The 18503-nt window shown below is 40.7% G+C and overlaps 2 protein-coding genes across 2 annotated transcripts in view; one reads left to right on the top strand and one right to left on the bottom strand.

Moving 5' to 3' along the window:
- LOC114553116 (zinc finger protein 271) overlaps window positions 1–18503 on the bottom strand; it is a 687947-nt gene that overhangs the window by 454879 nt on the left and 214565 nt on the right. The window lies entirely within an intron of this gene.
- Window positions 1–18503, top strand: part of LOC114552950 (protein NLRC3) — a 32794-nt gene that overhangs the window by 2241 nt on the left and 12050 nt on the right. The window contains exons 3-14 of the mRNA XM_028574045.1: window positions 6435–6537; window positions 6755–6862; window positions 7123–7230; window positions 8416–8526; window positions 9037–9136; window positions 11385–11613; window positions 11823–13620; window positions 13726–13899; window positions 13994–14143; window positions 14239–14412; window positions 17323–17496; window positions 18464–18498. Of these exons, the coding sequence (XP_028429846.1) occupies window positions 6435–6537; window positions 6755–6862; window positions 7123–7230; window positions 8416–8526; window positions 9037–9136; window positions 11385–11613; window positions 11823–13620; window positions 13726–13899; window positions 13994–14143; window positions 14239–14412; window positions 17323–17496; window positions 18464–18498 (3264 nt within the window). The remainder of the gene's footprint in view (window positions 1–6434; window positions 6538–6754; window positions 6863–7122; window positions 7231–8415; window positions 8527–9036; window positions 9137–11384; window positions 11614–11822; window positions 13621–13725; window positions 13900–13993; window positions 14144–14238; window positions 14413–17322; window positions 17497–18463; window positions 18499–18503) is intronic.

Here is an 18503-nt window from a genome sequence, read left to right as displayed (position 1 = left end):
ACAATTGTGCGTATTCTCACAGCAGTAATATCAAAAACTATATTTTGTGTCATCTCCAAAAGTAACAATTTTTATATCATATCCTATAGAACGTTATGGTCTAACTAAATTTTCCTCTTTTCTTTCCTCTTAAGGTAATTTAAACCATCACATTCCTCATTTTTTGCTTATCAAAATAGTTGCCCATTAATACAATAGAGTAAATTGATTAATTATTGGACTAAATGTTTTAGCTGTACTGTATAAACTGCAAAACACATTTGATAAGCTCCTTGTATACTTTGTGTGCCAAAATCTTGATTTCTAAAGAAACTAAACAATAAATGCAGTGGAATAAAAGTAGTAAGTGGCAAAAAAAAAAAATACTCAAACAAAGTAAATTTCTTTTCTGCCACCTTCCTCTCTTTGCTAATTCTTTCTGCAGCTTACAGATTTAACTTCCAGATTTAAGATTCCAAGAAGGACGATAAAGAGGGACCATGAATGCCTCCGGAGGCGTTTGGCTTAACATACGAACCTAAACGAGCCTCTGATATCTACAGGTACAAGAGGCCCGAACCAGCACATGGATAAGAGCATTTTATTTATCATACAATAAATAATAACTGGAGACAGGATCACTCCTGCCCCCATGTCTACCAAGTCTAGCGCAGGTTCAGTCTTGACAGGAAGTCAAAAGATCAGTGACATAGTCCTTTACAGGTGAGGGAATTGGTTAGAGTATTATAGTATATATATACTCAGGTGACTTCAGGAGGTCATCTTGGGCTTTGGGAACCACTGAAGACACTAATAGAAGCCATACGCTCACATCTCTACCTCTCTCATCCAAAGGGAGGGGGCGGTACTACGGCGTGGGGCGAATGTCGGAGCTGACATTAGCAATGATGTAAAAATGAAAATAAATCAGTAAATGCACGGGCAATTAGGTTATATCCCCACAGTGGTGGTGTTGAAATAAAATCCAGTTCTTTTTCTCTGAGACCGAGACAACACTATGTAAAAATGCTCTGAATGTAATTCTCTTTCTAAGATACTGAATAATATAGTGTTTCTAGTGTAGTTCTCTGCAGCCTCTCAGTCACATATGCTGTTAAAGGCAGTTACATGCTGCTTTACATGGACTTTAATGGATGGAATGTGCAAATAAAAATCAGGATGTTCAAATAGAAAATGAAAAACAAACAATAAACCAGGCACAAAAGAGGAAAAAAACTAACTATGAATACCATCGGAGCTGTAAACTGTAAATCAAAGCTGCTCACGGTGTGTGTGTGTGTGTGTGTGTGTGTGTGTGTGTGTGTGTGTGTGTGTGTGTGTGTGTGTGTGTGCCAAACCAAATCCACCCAGCCAGTGCAGTTTGTAGGAGTGTTATATTTACTTTAATATCTCAAATGGTAAAGTCATGTCACAATCTGTGTAACTCTTGTAGAGATTTCAAATTAGAAGCCCCCCTCAGTCCTCCAAACCACACCCCATGATACCTGTCATTTGCCCCCCCCTCTAATCCGACCCACAGGAGAGCTTTTTGTCCTCATATCTAAACCAGAGAAGGTAACTGTCGTGGTTTTAAACACGTGGTTAACGTTGTGAAGAGGTCCCAGTTTGGTTAAGTTTAGACACCAAAACTATTATGATGATAAAAAAATGGAGGTTTGGGTTCAAATCAGACGTTACTTCACTTCCTGAAGGTTACCATGGTGACGCAGAATGTGACGTAGCTCCGTTTGTTCTCCAAAGTTAAAAACTCTCTGTTCCCTTTTCTTTTCTAATGGGTCAAGAAGCCCGGTCTCCTGGATGGAAGTCCTGAGGTTGTTTGACCCACAAAACTAGAGACTCGCGACTCATGAGTTAATTTAAAGAGTTAAAGATCCGAGTGAGTCACGACTCAAACAGGGTTGATACACAGCAACACAACTCTTCACACACAGGTCTCAGAACAGGCTCAGTGCCGGGAAACACTCAGAACAATCCTCACTGAGACACACACACAGACACACACACACCATCACTGAGAACACACTGAGACACACACTGTCACTCAGAACACACTGAGAGTAAAAACACTAGCATCAAACGCCAATACACAAAATACAAACTTCATCTTTACAGTTTGTATAATGTAAGTGACTTTACACTAATCAATAGTTTTTATAAGAAGTGAGTGAAATTATTTTCTTTCCTTTTTTATTTTATTATATATATACTTTGTCTTCCATAATTACAGGAAATGTTACAAACTAAAGGTACGTAATAGTCGAGAAGTTGTTTTATTAACACATTAGATGTCTTCTCTTGCCATGAACCTACATCATCTAGAAATACTAATGACTGTGGTGTTCCCTTTGCTTCCACCTCCTAGCCTGACAAGCCAGACCCACATCCAGAAGTTGGGTCTGGGAACTCCCCATTGGCAGGGCTCAATCTGAGGGGCGGGATAAACGATTGTCTTTCAAATTCCTTCTGCATGCAATAGGATAGCACTACAACCAGGCAGAGCAACAAAAAAGGTAGCGGAGCTAGTTGATAGATTAAACTTTTGCCGTATCCGGTCGGCAAAACTCCGAACACATCTTCCTTTTTTAAGAATGACTTCAGTGCCGTTCTTTGTTCTTTTCTCAAAGAAAAGCTGAACTCCAAGTCTTCCAGAAGACCAGCAGCAGCAGCCATAAGCCCCGCCCACCGACTCTATACATGATGTGATTGGCCTGACCAGAGTTTGGTTTTTCCAGCTCGCAAGCGAACGGAGAGTGCCTAGACCCCCCCGGCTGCAAATTACATTTGCTGCCACTAGGGTGCGTCTAGATTTCTAGGCTATCACCTCCATTACTTTGTGTAAAACAGTAAGTGTGCAGTTTTACTGTAGTACAGGAAGTGTTTTTCACATTTTCACAGCTGTGTATGTAAGCTCAGACATCTAACCTGGACATATTGGTATCTCTGCTCTTTTACCGGTTAGGGGCGTGAATCTTTAATCTCACGATTCGATTACGATAATCCTTTCAACGTTTCAAATCGATTCGATATCACGATGCGTCACCTCCTCAATATTATTATATACTATTGCTAAACATGGTTTTTATCAACACACTCAAGCAGTCAGATATGAACACCCCTTTTTATTGTATGTGCTCTTAAAAAGGTCACTTCCTGAATATAGCAGAGTTTAAACACAGCAAACAAAAACTAAAAAAAGCAGTGACCAGAAAATCAACAAGCAACATGAGTCGGCAATAGTGGATTATGGTCTGTCGCTGCATCGATGCAGAATCATCTAGGTCCGCATCGCGATGCATCAATGCAATGATTCATTTCACCACTCCGACTACCTGTTGACTGTTTCTCTCAAAACGGTACAATGAATAACTGTTTCATTCTTATTTGGTGTCTCTTTATTTCCAATTAGCGATCGAAAAACAACTGTAAATAATCCTGAATTCAATATAGTCCAAAATAATTGATTATGATTTTTTTCCATAATCAAACAGCCCTAGTGTTTAAGGGACTCTCGTGGTTTTCACGATTCACAGATCTTGAAAAATTTTATTTGACAGCTGACTCGTGCCACATTCCATAAAACTGTACAATTCATAGCTGTGTGTGAGATCACTCTCTCATTACCTCACACCAGGGCTGGACTGGGACAAAAAATGGGCCGGGCATTTTTGGCCCAGGCGGCCCACACCCACCGTGATTGGTCAGACACATTCCCTGCAGACAGTCCTCTTAAAATATGCGTGCATTCTACGATATGAGTTGCCTAGTGTTCTAGGATCCTTCAAGAGGGGTCTCAAGACTTATCTGTTGGTCTTACACTTAAATAATTCATTCATTCTCAGAGTTATGATTTGTATATTTATGGTATTTTTATATTTTTTTATTATTGATATTTGATATTGCCATTATTGTTATTATTATTATTTTTGCTTAATATTGGCTTAGCAACTTTGAATTTAATTTTAGCTATTGTAAGATTCATATTTTGTCACTTTGGACATAAGTGTCTGCTAAATACTATAATCATAACCATAACCCTTCCCAAAAGCTACAATAAAGCTGAGAGTAGTATATGCCCTGGAAAAGAGCAACAATACAAGAGAAGCTAATTAAGCATTTCAAGGAACACTGATGATTGTATCACCACTGATTTTAGAGATCACACAGACTTCTCAGCTAGCCAACAGGCTAACCGCTAGCATTTACAATGTAAGCTTAAACAGTTAGGTTACCTGACAGCCACTAACTTTAATGTTACAGACAAACTGCTTGTTGTCGTTACAACGTGACACGCGCGCGCGCACACACACACACACACACACACACACACACACACACACACACACACACACACACACACACACTCAGCCTCCCTCCCTTCCTGACAGTTAATTTGCCCACTCCTTACCACATCGCTATCTACTCTCTCTTCCATCTTTTCCTCACTCGCTCCCATGGCCCTCTCATGGTCACTCTCCTCCTCCTCGGCTTCTTCCCTGTCATGATGCTGTTTCTGCTTCTCTGTATAGCCAGCCACCTCTCGTCCTTCCTCTAGCCTACTTCAGGTAATGCTGATGTTGAAGCAGCTACTACAGCCCCAAACATGTCCGAGATTTTGGCACATATTGAGGAATCCGCCTGTAGATTCTTAATCTTTTAATCGTTTGTCCATTTTAACGTGGATACTAAACTTCCAGCATAACTATTACAGCTCGTGTCTCAGGGCCGGGAGCCGTGGCCATAGTGGGATTTGTACATTTGCGGAGTGCGGAAGGGGGTTCCTGGATTTGACTGGGTCAGGCCAGTGTCAATAAAAAAAATTAACCAATGGGCCGCTCTGAGTTCTTTATGGGCCAGCCTGGCCAAAAAAAAAAAAAAGGCCTATTTATATCGGCGATTTGGCCCAAAAGTGCGTCGGCCCACCGGGAAAATGCCCGGTATGCCAAATGGCCAGTCCAGCCCTGCCTCACACATTACAATATTTCTCTATTGTGCTACTTACACACTGGTTACTTTATATTAAATATTATGCATATTGTATTTTTGTTATACAGTTGTGGTCATAAGTTTATAAACCCATGCTAAAGCTGACTAAAAAGAGGAATATAAAAATACAGGGGGCATAAGTGACTACACCCCTATGTTAAATTCCCTTAGAAGCAGGCAGATGTTTATTTTTAAAGGCCAGTTATCTCATGGATCCAGGATACTATGCATCCTGATAAAGTTCCCTTGGCCTTTGGGATTAATCATCATCACATAGCCTTCACCATACATAGAGACTGGCATGGTTTTATTTCAGTAGCAAATAGCTGGTTTGATTTGCATTGAGAGATATATTTTATAGAAACTACCCCATTTCTCTCTCTCCTCCTCTCTTCCTCTTTCTCACTGGTGTACTTCCAGTTTTTTACTTGGACTTTGTCTTGGTGTGACGCAGATGTTTCCTTTACAATAACCATCTGGTAAGTAACACTTTTCAGCTGATTTTTGAACTTTCATTAAACTTTAAAAATCGCTTTTGTTGGAGAAGAGTTTAGTTTGGTTAGGGTTAACTGTAACAGTTATCAACTGGTAATCCTAACAGCCACCGTGTTCAGGATCACCAGCTGCTCTAACAACAGGAGCTAACCAATGCTAACCATGCTAACCATAATGGAGCTGTTTCCAAATCAATATTTGAGAAATCAAATGTAGCTCTGCTGACAAAGTGAGACAGGACTGGAGGTGATCTGTTAGTGTGAGGACAATAAATGACTCATCAAACATTACTGAAACTCACTTATTATTCATATTTCAAACACACAACTCATGAAAGAGTCTGAAGTCTCTAATGTTTATTCTGTACTGCAGTAAAAGTACTAATACACACTGTCAAAGCCTTAAAGTTAAAGTTCTACTTTTGAAGATATTACTGAGATAAAAGTACACAAGTATTATCAGCTAAATGTATTTAGTCTATCAAAGTAATAGTACAGAAATATTATCAACTAAAGTCATTAGTTCCACTTCCCTTTCTTCTACTTCCCCTCAGCCCCAGATATAATGTAACAGCCTATTTGTTTTTGTTACAGTCATGAGCAGCAGAGAGTTGATGTTGTTGATCTTTATCTCATTAGATGGTCAGTTAGCTCCATCTAGTGGACAGATAGTAGAACTCCATCATCTGATGGGGGACAGCTTAAATCATCAGTGAGAAATGAAGGATGTGTCAGAACTTGTCAGACAACTTACATCCACCTGGGCATCATGTATTGTATTCACCCCACAGCCATCTTCCAACTACTGAGACAGACTTGGTTTGTGTGTGTCTGAAGGAAAGAGCAGCTGATTCTCTGTTTTCTACAGTATCTGTGACATGTTAGAGAGGAATGAGAGACTAATGTGTCCTGTGATGAAAAGCTTGTTATAGTAACAGAGGTCATGTCTCCCAGCAGGTGAGGACTCTGCTATGAGTCAGTGTGAGGACAGAGAGGAGGGAGCCCCTCCCTCTAAAACCACTCTGTGTGGGGACCATGACAGCCAGACCAAAGCTCAGAGGTGAGATGATGATGGACTCTTCTCCATGTTAGAGCTCAGCACTCACATCACTCCTCCATCATGATTCACACTGAATATATATGTATATAATATGAACTATATACTTTATTAGTCAGAAAAGAGCCAACGCCTGATTATCAACTGAGATGAGACAGCATCTTTCATCAGATTACATTTTGGTGAATAGTTACTGATCCACTGTCTTTGTTTGTATCAGGATGCTGCAGCAGAAACCAGGACCTGAACCCAGCTGTGTGTCCATGAAGAGTGACCGGTCTATGGATCGTCTTATTCAGTTTAAAGATGGACAAGCTGCTGATGAAAGGTAAGAATTTAAAAGTGAACGTTGTAATTATCTGACTCTCCTGAGAAGAATCCGGACTTGGTCCAGAGCTTCGTAGTCTGTTGTAGGACTCAACAATATAATGTGGCAGTGACATCACAGTGTACACCCACTGTATGAATATATAAATAAAATTAACTTCTTACTTTATTAGTCAACAAAGAGCCAACAATGAGACAGCATCTTTCATCAGATTACATTTTGGTGAATAGTTACTGATCCACTGTCTTTGTTTGTATCAGGATGCAGCAGCAGAAACCTGGACCTGAACCCAGCTCTGTGTCCATGAAGAGTGACCGGTCTATGGGTCATCCTATTCAGTTTAAAGATGGACAAGCTGTTGATGAAAGGTCAGAATTTAAAACTTTGTTATTATCCGACTCTCTGAACTTCATGGTCGAGGTTCAGCGATGCCACAAAATGTGGTTTTGATCTGATGCCCAGTGATACCAGGACCAGAACCACCAAACAGATTAATTGGTTTAAAGAAATGCCAATAAACCAGATCAGAACCTTTTTTGGAAGTCATTTTAATAGTAGTAATAATAACACTACATAAAGAGACCAAAACAACCCAACACTAAGTTCTACAGCCCTGCACACTGGACTTAAACTTTTCACTGTATCTGTGCTGGTTCCTCCTGCTCCATACTCCTCCTGCCTGTCCTCCTCCTCTTCATCATTTTCCTCCTCACCACCACCATGACTGGACTTAACTAATAACAATAGAAACAGTAATAAACTTAAATATGTTGCATACTTTATTTACATAAAAAATAAAAGACTTGTAAACTTGTAATATACTAGAATTATCTGCATATATTAATGAGTTTAGGAAGACATTGTTATAATAGCATAATAAATGCATATTCCCTCTCAAACCCACTTTGACCTCATGCACACATATTACTGCCAAACGTACCAATAGTGCACCTGTCATGTCTCTTCTTCTGGGTCCTGGTCCTGCTTCATCAGTGCTGCTCTCGCTGACAGTGCTAACCTTGGCCTTTCCTCTAAGGAGCATGGCAGTTCATTTAGAGCATTTTACAGAAGTTTTTTTTTCTTTTTAATTTCAACTTCTCTGCAACCGCCCATTTCTCTCATCTCCACCATCACGTTTTTCTCGTTTTCACATTTTCAGTTTTCTCTGTGTAACCAGTGATTCTAAACTGTCTGTAACTTCAGAGGGAGGTGACACGGCCGAGAGTCAGGCTGAGCCAATCAGATTAAAAATGCTGACAGCTAAACGGTGTTAAAGTGAGTCTGTATTTCACTGTAGAGGATTACAACAGCGGGACGTACAACAGTCTGCCGCTAAAGCTATGAGCTGAAAGACACAAACTAGCTCTATGGTCACTGCTGTTGTCTGAAAAACAACACAGACGGGACTAAATGTTGCGTTTACTTAAAACTGGTTAACCTCATGGTGCTGTGATAAAATAATGATAAAACAGAGCAATTTGATTAATTTATCTGGTTAAAATTCTTCTTTCATCTTAAACTGCTTTTGGTAATAGTTTGTTTGTTCGTATTAGGATGCAGCAGAGACCTGGACCTGGACCTGAACCCAGCTGTGTGTCCATGAAGAGTGACTGGTCTATGGGTCGTCCTATTACCTTTAAAGATGAACAAGCTGCTGATGGAAGGTAAGAATTTAAAAGTGAGCTTTGTTATTATCTAACTCTCAGAGCTTTAATCGACGTGGACGTTGCCACAAAATGTGGTTTTGATCTGCTGCATAGTGATACCAGGACCATGACATCCAGCAAGATACTGATATATTAATTAATAACAGCTTTACTGACGCACAGTGGAGAACCATGTGTCCTGAGTTCTGAGGTTATCGCTGCACACCAGCGGTGGGACAGTCTTGTTCTGAGTTATGACACTCATTGATTTACAAATCAGATTTAAAAATCTCACAGTGACCCTAAAAAACCACTGAAACCAGAAGTTAGAATTGATTTTTTTTTTACTTGTTGGCTGAGAAGGAAGAAGCAGTAAAGTTTTGAGTTTGATCATGAGTCCAATAAAATCTGATAGTTGAGCAGCCGATAACATTCTGATTGAATATATTCTCAGGTATCAGGTATACCTGATACCATATCGGAACACCTTTTGTAAGCTATGTGCAGATTTGAGTAATTGAATGTCAGTAAACTTGATGTTTTCTCCAGAGATCAACAGGAGAGATCAGAGGGCCTCGGTGGTCAGTCTGCCCAGCTGCATCAAACAGACCTGGACTCCATATTTATGGTGTGTACATGTACAAACACAGGTTTCACTATTAACTACAGATTAAATGCTAAACTACCATTCAGATCCCAACTGTCTCCATGCTGCTCTGTTCAGACCAGCATACCTTCAGCCTGATGAATCATATGTTCTTTATTACGGTGGCTGACAGTGGCAAACGCCCTGCAACTTCAGAAAACACATGCAAATAGACAAAACACAAGCAAATTAAGAAAACAACTTCATTAATTTGACAACACATGTGCAGTATTCAGCAAACGCGCTGCATATACACACAACACAACCAAATACATAAACGTGATGCAAATACACACGACACAACCAAATACACAAATGCGATGCGAATAAAAAACGATACAAAAAGAAAAGCACACAAACCCCGAAAACAAATGCAACAAAAAACGCTGCATCCAGATTCCACAACGGAAGTTCTCCAGACCTCAGGAGGGAGCAGCTGGATTTTCATCCCCTTTTCTGCCTTTTTATTATAGTCGGGTATGGCTGCATAGTAAAAAAAGAACTCCTGTCTCATGCCCTTATTAATAACATAATATAATATATTAGTAATATACAGTCTATGCTCCTGTCTCAGCCGAGAGGCTGGTGCCGTGCTCGAGCTTCGACTTTTCTAATAGCTTAGAGCGTCTTTCACAGAGAGTGGGACTGAGCTCCACTACGACACACACACACACACACACACACACACACACACACACACACACACACACACACACACACACACACACACACACACACACACACACACACACTAGGGGTGGCACAGTTCACAAAACCCCAAAAAAGGAAAATGTGTATTGCCATCTACAGATTTTTTTTTTTAAGATTGAAATATTACAGAATATCAATTTAAATAACTTGCATTTATCAAACTGCCAACTTCAGTGTAGCTCTTACAAAAATGTTATCCTTTGAAAGAAAAAGAGAGGAACTCTTTAAGCTCCGTCTTTTCAATAAGTAGTATGTTAAATATAAAAAACGTTGTGATTTTGTTTTGTATAGTTCTTTAAAAATAAAAAGGAAACTTGTTTTGGGGAGAATAAAATTACTCTAGGCTGAGATTTCCTAGTAACCTTACTAAAAAGGCTCAGGATGCTGCAAATGTTGGTATAATATGAAAATGGCTGGTGGATTTAAGACAAAAAATAATGATTTATTGAATTAATCAAATTTCAACATGTCTGTCAATGTCAGTGGCTTGTTGATCTTCACATTGTTAGTTAATTTCCTATCCTGGGCTGGGACACACATTCATACGGTTTGATAAAGTACTTATTGGACTTTAACTTATCATTACACTTACAATAACAAGCGTAGCTGTCCTCAATTTAGGTCATCCTGTACATCTCACCCCCGGTTTTTCCTGCATCCATCGTGTGTGTTTGTGTGTGTGTTTGTGTGTGTGTGTTTGAGTGTGTTTGTGTGTGTGTGTTTGAGTGTGTGCTGGCGTCAGTCGTAGGGGGAACTGAGCTGCCCGGCCGCTGCAGAGCCGACAGGATTGAAACAGCAGCAGCTTCAGTGGCTTTAGAGTGAAAAAACATTGATGTTAAAATGTATACAGTTGGCAGGACAGTCTGAAATGTTTTGCACATGTTTTCGCTGTATGTTTTGTTGGTAGCTTGTCTACACCTCTTCTTTCACGAGAAAGGGAAACACACTGTCTGAGGTCACATACGGGCACGAGGCTACATTGTGCATGCGTCGAACCGCAATGCACACATGCTCTGAACCGAGACAACTCTTTGTTAACTTTGTTAAAGTCACAATGAGACACAGTAAAGGGGACACAAGTGTGGTTACAGTTTCAAAACTTCATGCAGACAGCGTTTGCTGCAATTTAAAATTATAGCGAGGAATTAAAGGAAGTTTTTCCTCGCCACTGTTGCACTAAATGCTTGCTCTTGGGGGAGTTAATGGAATTGTTGGGTCATCTATCTGTAAAGTGTCTTGAGATAACTCTCTCAAACTGAATTATTTGGTCTGAAGAGGTCAGTTATACAGGAGAGAAGCCATTTGAGTTTGTGGCAAAACCTTTCACGGTGCTCATTTTTCATTTTGTGACTTTCGATTGAATAAAAGTCATATTTCATCATTTAGGTTTTCTTCAAAATAATGTTAAAATCTCGTCTCGTTCTTGTGAACCCAATCTTGTGTCTCGTCTTGTGAGCTAAGTGTCAGGTCACACCCCTAGTTCTTCAAATTAAATGTTCAGTTTATCGTTCTGTTTCAGCTGCTGGAGGAGAACATCGTCACCTTTGTGAAGAACGAACTGAAGAAGATACAGAAGGTTCTGAATCCAGATTACCCAGAATCCTTAGAGAGTCAGAAGAAGGCTGAGGATGTGTTGGACGGTGAGGATGAAGAGCAGAGTAGGAGCCGTGGAGAGGCATTTCTGAAGATTACACTGCACTTCCTGAGGAGAATGGAGCAGGAGGAGCTGGCTGACTGTCTGCAGAACAGTACGATGATTTAAGATTTAACGTGATGGAAAGAGGAAATTAAGTCAAAATGGGAAAAAGAAATACTATATACAGTATATATATATATATATATATATATATATATTATACTGCACACATCTGCATCAGATCCGAGGCTGTTTTTCTTAAAACTGATACAGCCTTAAATGTTTAGATTCTCTCATGTAATTTGTTGTTTGTTTATTCAGGAACTCATGCTGCAGTGTGCCTCCCCAAATTCAAGTCCAACCAGAAGAAGAAGTTCCAGTGTGTGTTTGAGGGGATTGCTAAAGCAGGAAACCCAACCCTTCTGAATAAGATGTTCACAGAGATCTACATCACCGATGGGGGGACTTTAAAGGTCAATGAAGAACATGAGGTCAGACAGATTGAAATAGCATCCAGGAAACCAGACAGACCAGAAACAATAATCAGATGTGAAGACATCTTTAAAACCCCACCTGGAAGAGATGAACCAATCAGAACGGTGATGACAAAGGGAGTGGCTGGCATCGGGAAAACAGTCTTAACACAGAAGTTCACTCTGGACTGGGCTGAAGGCAAAGCCAACCAGGACATCCAGTTCATATTTCCATTCACTTTCAGAGAGCTGAATGTGCTGAAAGAGAAAAAGTACAGCTTGGTGGAACTTGTTCATCACTTCTTTAGTGAAACCAAAGAAGCAGGAATCTGCCGGTTTGAAGAGTTCCAGGTTGTGTTCATCTTTGACGGTCTGGATGAGTTTCGACTTCGTCTAGATTTCCACAACACTGAGATCCTGACTGATGTTACAGAGTCCACCTCAGTGGGTGTGCTGCTGACAAACCTCATCAGGGGGAAACTGCTTCCCTCTGCTCGCCTCTGGATAACCACACGACCTGCAGCAGCCAATCAGATCCCTGCTGAGTGTGTTGACATGGTGACAGAGATCAGAGGATTCACTGACCCACAGAAGGAGGAGTACTTCAATAAGAGATTTAGAGATGAGGAGCAGCCCAGCAGAATCATCTCCCACATCAAGACATCACAGAGCCTCCATATCATGTGCCACATCCCAGTCTTCTGCTGGATCACTGCTACAGTTCTGGAGAAGATGTTGAAGACTAGAGCAGGAGGAGAGCTGCCCAAGACCCTGACTGAGATGTACATCCACTTCCTGGTGGTTCAATCCAAACTGAAGAATCTCAAGTATCATGGAAAATCTGAGACAGATCCACACTGGAGTCCAGAGACCAGGAAGATGATTGAATCTCTGGGAAAAATGGCTTTTGAGCAGCTGCAGAAAGGCAACCTGATCTTCTATGAATCAGACCTGACAGAGTGTGGCATCGATATCAGAGCAGCCTCAGTGTACTCAGGAGTGTTCACACAGATCTTTAAAGAGGAGAGTGGACTGTACCAGGACAAGGTGTTCAGCTTCGTCCACCTGACTGTTCAGGAGTTCCTGGCTGCTCTTCATGTCCATCTGACATTCATCAACTCTGAAGTCAACCTGCTGGCAGAAGAACAATCAACATCGTGGTGGTCTGAAGTGTTCAGAGACAAATCAACACGTTTCTATCAGAGTGCTGTGGACGAGGCCTTACAGAGTCCAAATGGACACCTGGACTTGTTCCTTCGCTTCCTCTTGGGTCTTTCACTAGAGACCAATCAGACTCTCCTACGAGGTCTGATGACGCAGACAGGAAGTAGCTCACAGACCAATCAGAAAACAGTTAAGTACATCAAGAAGAAGATCAGTGAGAATCTATCTGCAGAGAGAAGCATCAATCTGTTTCACTGTCTGAATGAACTGAATGATGGTTCTCTAGTGGAGGAGATCCAACAGTCCCTGAGTTCAGGAAGTCTCTCCACAGATAAACTGTCTCCTGCTCAGTGGTCAGCTCTGGTCTTCATCTTACTGTCATCAGAAAAAGATCTGGATGTGTTTGACCTGAAGAAATACTCTGCTTCAGAGGAGGCTCTTCTGAGGCTGCTGCCAGTGGTCAAAGCCTCCAACAAAGCTCTGTACGTGCACACAGAACTATCCAGATTAATTTAGTTTTTCTTTAATTAGAATTTGTTTTTGTTTGTTTATATCTGTGTTCTTATCTGTTGCTGATTCCTTTTCAGACTGAGTGGCTGTACCCTGTCAGAGAGAAGCTGTGAAGCTCTGTCCTCAGTTCTCAGCTCCAAGTCCTCTAGTTTGAGAGAGATGGACCTGAGTAATAACAACCTGCAGGATTCAGGAGTAGATCATCTGTCCTCTGGATTGAAGAGTCCACACTGCAGAATGGAAACTCTCAGGTTGTTGCTCATCTATTTGAAAATTCTGAACCTCTAAGTTGTTATTTTCTTCATATATCAATTATTGGATGGCCTTTCTATTGATCTCTGTTAGGTTGAGTGGCTGTACATTGACAGAGAGAAGCTGTGAAGCTCTGCCCTCAGTTCTCAGCTCCCAGTCCTCTAATAATGTCCTGCAGGATTCAGGAGTGAAGCTGGTATCTCCTGCACTGAAGAGTCCACACTGCAGATTGGAAACTCTCAGGTTGGTTTTCAGTTCATTAAAAAGTATCACCCTCTGAGCAGTTATTTTCTTCCATTGTTAATTATTGGATTTACTTTTTATTGAAACCCTTTCAGACTGAGTAGCTGTGACCTTTCAGAGAGAAGCTGTGAAGCTCTGTCTTCAGTTCTGAGCTCCCAGTCCTTGAGTCTGAGAGAGCTGGACCTGAGTAACAACGATCTACAGGATTTAGGAGTGAAGATGGTGTCTTCTGGATTGAAGAGTCCACACTGCAGACTGAAAACTCTCAGGTTGGTGTTCAGTTAGGACCTGAGTAACAATGCAAGTTAAAGCAACATTGTGTAACATTAATATTTTTTTTCTCAATTTGTGTCCCTATAGTTTCACAGTAATTTACTTCTACACTGCTGTAGCAGTATGAGTTAAACTCCTAACTAAACTAACTGTATTCTTTTGTAAGTTGAACCTTGGCCCCTTTTATATACTGACCTGTGTGACCTTAAATATATCAATAATCTTGCAATTGGAAGTAAAATCATTAATTAGTAAGTTATCTCATTCTCTGGGTGAAATTCCCAGGGTGGCGTTGTCTGTGTTTTTTGAGGTGGGATTCATCTAGAATACCACCTTTGTTCTGTCAGCTCTCGTGCCGCCACACTGGGAATTTCACCCAGAGAATGATATAACTTACTAATGAATGGCACCAAAGATGAGGTTCAACTTACAAAAGAATACAGTTTTATTTCAATAAGAATCAATAAAGTTAAAAGATATCAATTTTTTTATTTGTGCTGAGGCTTACCAGTGGCGGAGAAGGGGGTAGGAGGGCGGTAAGGGGGATCCCAGGGAAAGTCACCCGTGAACACACAAAAACACAACAGTGAACACAGCAAATGAAAACGGGAAAACACAGCACACAGGGAAGGAGATACCACCACCTGGACACAAACACCACCACCTTCGGCTCTCAGCAACTAAAAATGGGGAGAGAAATGGGAAACACACACACACAAAATTAAAGGGGTTCACTCCACAAAAGGAATATCAAAAATCAATATAAAAAGGTTATAAAGAAACAAATTGAAAGAAATTTAACACAATATATATACAATATAAAGGCCAGAACCACTAGTGGCTCCAGGAGGCCGTACAAAATAAGAATTCCAAAGAAAAGACATTGCAATAAACTCAAAAGAAACAAAACACTAATTATAATTGGCACAATAACATAACCAAAGAAACACAAGCTTTAAGTAGAACATTCACTAAAGAAAAGAAAAAAAAATATGACAACAACTTTTAACTAAATTGAAAAATAGAAAGAAAGTAAAGAAAGAAACAACTAAATCAACCAAATTAATGTAGGGAGCCAAACCCCTCAGCTACATTCATTTATGTAAAACAGGTGGCTAATACATTGGCCCAGTAGCCGTGAAGGCAACACAGGCGTGCAGCAATGGTTACGATTTTTAAAGGACAGCAGCAGTCTCTGCAAAAGCCTTCTTAGGCAAAACAGCAGCCTCGGCAAAACAGCAGCCTGTAGTTGAAGTGCTAAGCAGCTAACAGGGATCTCCGGCAGCTTCAGCGTTCCTAGCGTTTACAGAAAATAATAGTTGACACCAAATAAGTTTAATGAATAAATCTGACCCCATTTAGCCCACATACCGTTCAAGCAGAATGCCGCACCAAGCCGCTACCCTACCTGTAGCACAGCAAAAGAACTCACGGAGTGAGCGACCCGGAAGTGCAGAGTACTTCCGTCACCAACGAGCAAGAGAGGGCAGAAGGAGGACAACTAGCTACTTTTATACAGGGCCCTGAGGCAGTGATTGATCAAAAGAGTGCCAGGTAGTTAGGAGTTCAACTCATACTGCTACACTGCTATCATAAATATCAATACCTCTACACATGCATTTGTTATGATGACATTACTTGTAATTGAAATCTAGCGAGTCAACAACTCTGCTAACAGAGCCAAAGGTGCAACAACACAAGACATAGCAACCAGCTAATATTACTTAATAGTCCAACAACAAGAAGGCCAGCTCGCTGTCCTGCCCTTTTTTATTTCGCAAAACACTCTGCAACGTCTAAAAGCAAGTCAGAGTTGTCTGGCGGAAGCTCAGCTACTCTGTTCTGGTCTCTTTTTAGCTTCCTTTACTCTTTTCAGCTTACCTTCAATACACCCTGAGGAAGGCTCAAGCCGATGTGACGATCCCCTTTTTGACAGTCTCACTACATTGTGTATGTGGATCTGCACATGGGGAAACCACACTGAATCAGGATAGGCATGTCCACATCACAGACAGACATAGAAACAGTTATCAGGAGTTCTGCTCTTTATTAAACTTGTTTTAACTGTGATCATATAGTGGAAAGTTTTTTTAACAAAAGTATGACAATATATGTCGTACAATACCTTGTCTCTCTCACAGTAAGATATAACAAAAATAAATTAAAACATTAGCTTCTAAGGCCTTTCTGCTATATAAAAATACAGTATATTAAATAGTATAGTGTCTTTGACACCGGAATGTATCTTTTCCGGCAACATTTTTCACATAATTAAAGTCAACATCAAATACAGTGACAGTTACTTGCCTGTGGGGAAACCAGACCAAATCAGGATAGGCATGTTGACATCACAGACAGAGACATAACAGTCCTACACAATGCACAGTAAGTCAGAACGGAGAAATAGCATTAGAAGCAATGCAAAATAGGCTACATTTAGCATTCAGCTCTGAGCCTAAAATTAGTGACTCACTAATTACGCTGGGTTTGTACAGGCAGCTTCAACAACAGCAATTAAATGCAATCCCAGTCAAAAACCGATACTAGCATAAACCTTCTTCCTTATCCAGCTGCTGCAATAAATACGCAGAGGAGGAGAAATCAGTCTCCACAAAATCATCTGATTATTTATTTGAGCTTTAGAATGCAATCACTGCAAAACAATTATAAAATTAGGTTTATTTATCTTTCTCTCTCTAATGTACAATGACAATTTAAAGTAGCTACACACCATTATTTCTTGTCGTGTACAGCTGGACTGTAAAGCCCCACCCATTTCTAGCACTAAGGGTAGTTGTTGTATAATTGCTCCCAGGTTGTGGCCAGGTCGTACCTGAATTGACCGTGTGTGTATGTGCATGTGTGTGTGTGTATGTGTGTGTGTGTGTGTGTGTGTGTGTGTGTAGTCTCTCAGGCTGTATGATCTCAAAGGAAGGCTGTTCTTCTCTGGCCTCAGCTCTGAGATCCAACCCCTCCCATCTGAGAGTGCTGGACCTTAGTTACAATCATCTAGGAGACTCAGGAGTGAAGCTGCTTTCTACTTTACTGGAGGATCCAAACTGGAGACTGGACACTCTAAGGTATGGACGGATGAACACTTTTTTTGTCACTAACTGAGAAACTCTGGTTCTTGTTGAATGGAGGATCTAAGTGAAGGTGTATTACAGGGGTTCTCAATCTTATAACACAAATACAGATTTTTACTCAAGGTCAAAGGTCCGGGATGATTCGATTGGCATTAACAAAATACGATTTAATAAACTTACATATCACTTTTATGCAACATACTTTCAAGTTGAGTACTCACTTTTCCTAATCAACTTTTGTAGCGTTTAATTTGTAGCTGAAATTTGGTACCAGTACCAAACGGGACCTTTTCTGGTAGCTTATAAAATAATTGAATTAAGTTAGAAAAATAAGCAAAACCTTTTTATCCTATTTACATGTCATTTATTTAGACCATTTTACACACAAACTAAATAAAACCCCTCCAAACCTCCAGCCTTTCAGTCTGTCATCAGGGCATAGAGAATGCTGTTGTCCATGTCTCAGAGTAAAGCCGCCCACACATGATAGGCAGCAAAACCGCTCTGCGGCGGTTGTTCCATTGATTTCCTACGGGGAGGGCGGTGGCGTCCAACTATGTACTGTGCTACCCCTGGCGTTGCGCACCGCGGCTCAGATTTGCCGCTTTGTGCTCCGCTCAAAGTTCAAATTATTTAAACTTTGACCTAGTTGCTGCTGATCTTTCAAAGGTGCAACCAATGAGATAATGGAAAGTCGTTACCTAGCAATGGGAAATAGCTTCCTTGCCACCATTGATGACGTTTCCCTGCGCTATGCTCTGAAAATCGCGTATCATGTGTATAGGGCTTAAGTGTAACCACACCGTGACAGCTTTAGCAGCATCGCCCTGAGTTTGACTTGAACAAGCTGCAGAGTCAACGTAGTCTCTCTCCGTCTCATTTCACACTATGATGGTTAAACCTTGCAATTATCCACAGCCCTGGAGTATGAAGTTGATTACGTCTTTGTTTCTTCCTGCAGGGTGGACCATGGTGGACCACAGAGAATGAGACCTGGTGTG

The sequence above is a fragment of the Perca flavescens genome, chromosome 3 (assembly GCF_004354835.1).
Source record: "Perca flavescens isolate YP-PL-M2 chromosome 3, PFLA_1.0, whole genome shotgun sequence".
NCBI classification, from domain to species: Eukaryota; Metazoa; Chordata; class Actinopteri; order Perciformes; family Percidae; genus Perca; species Perca flavescens.
This window is presented reverse-complemented; position numbering and strand designations above follow the sequence as displayed.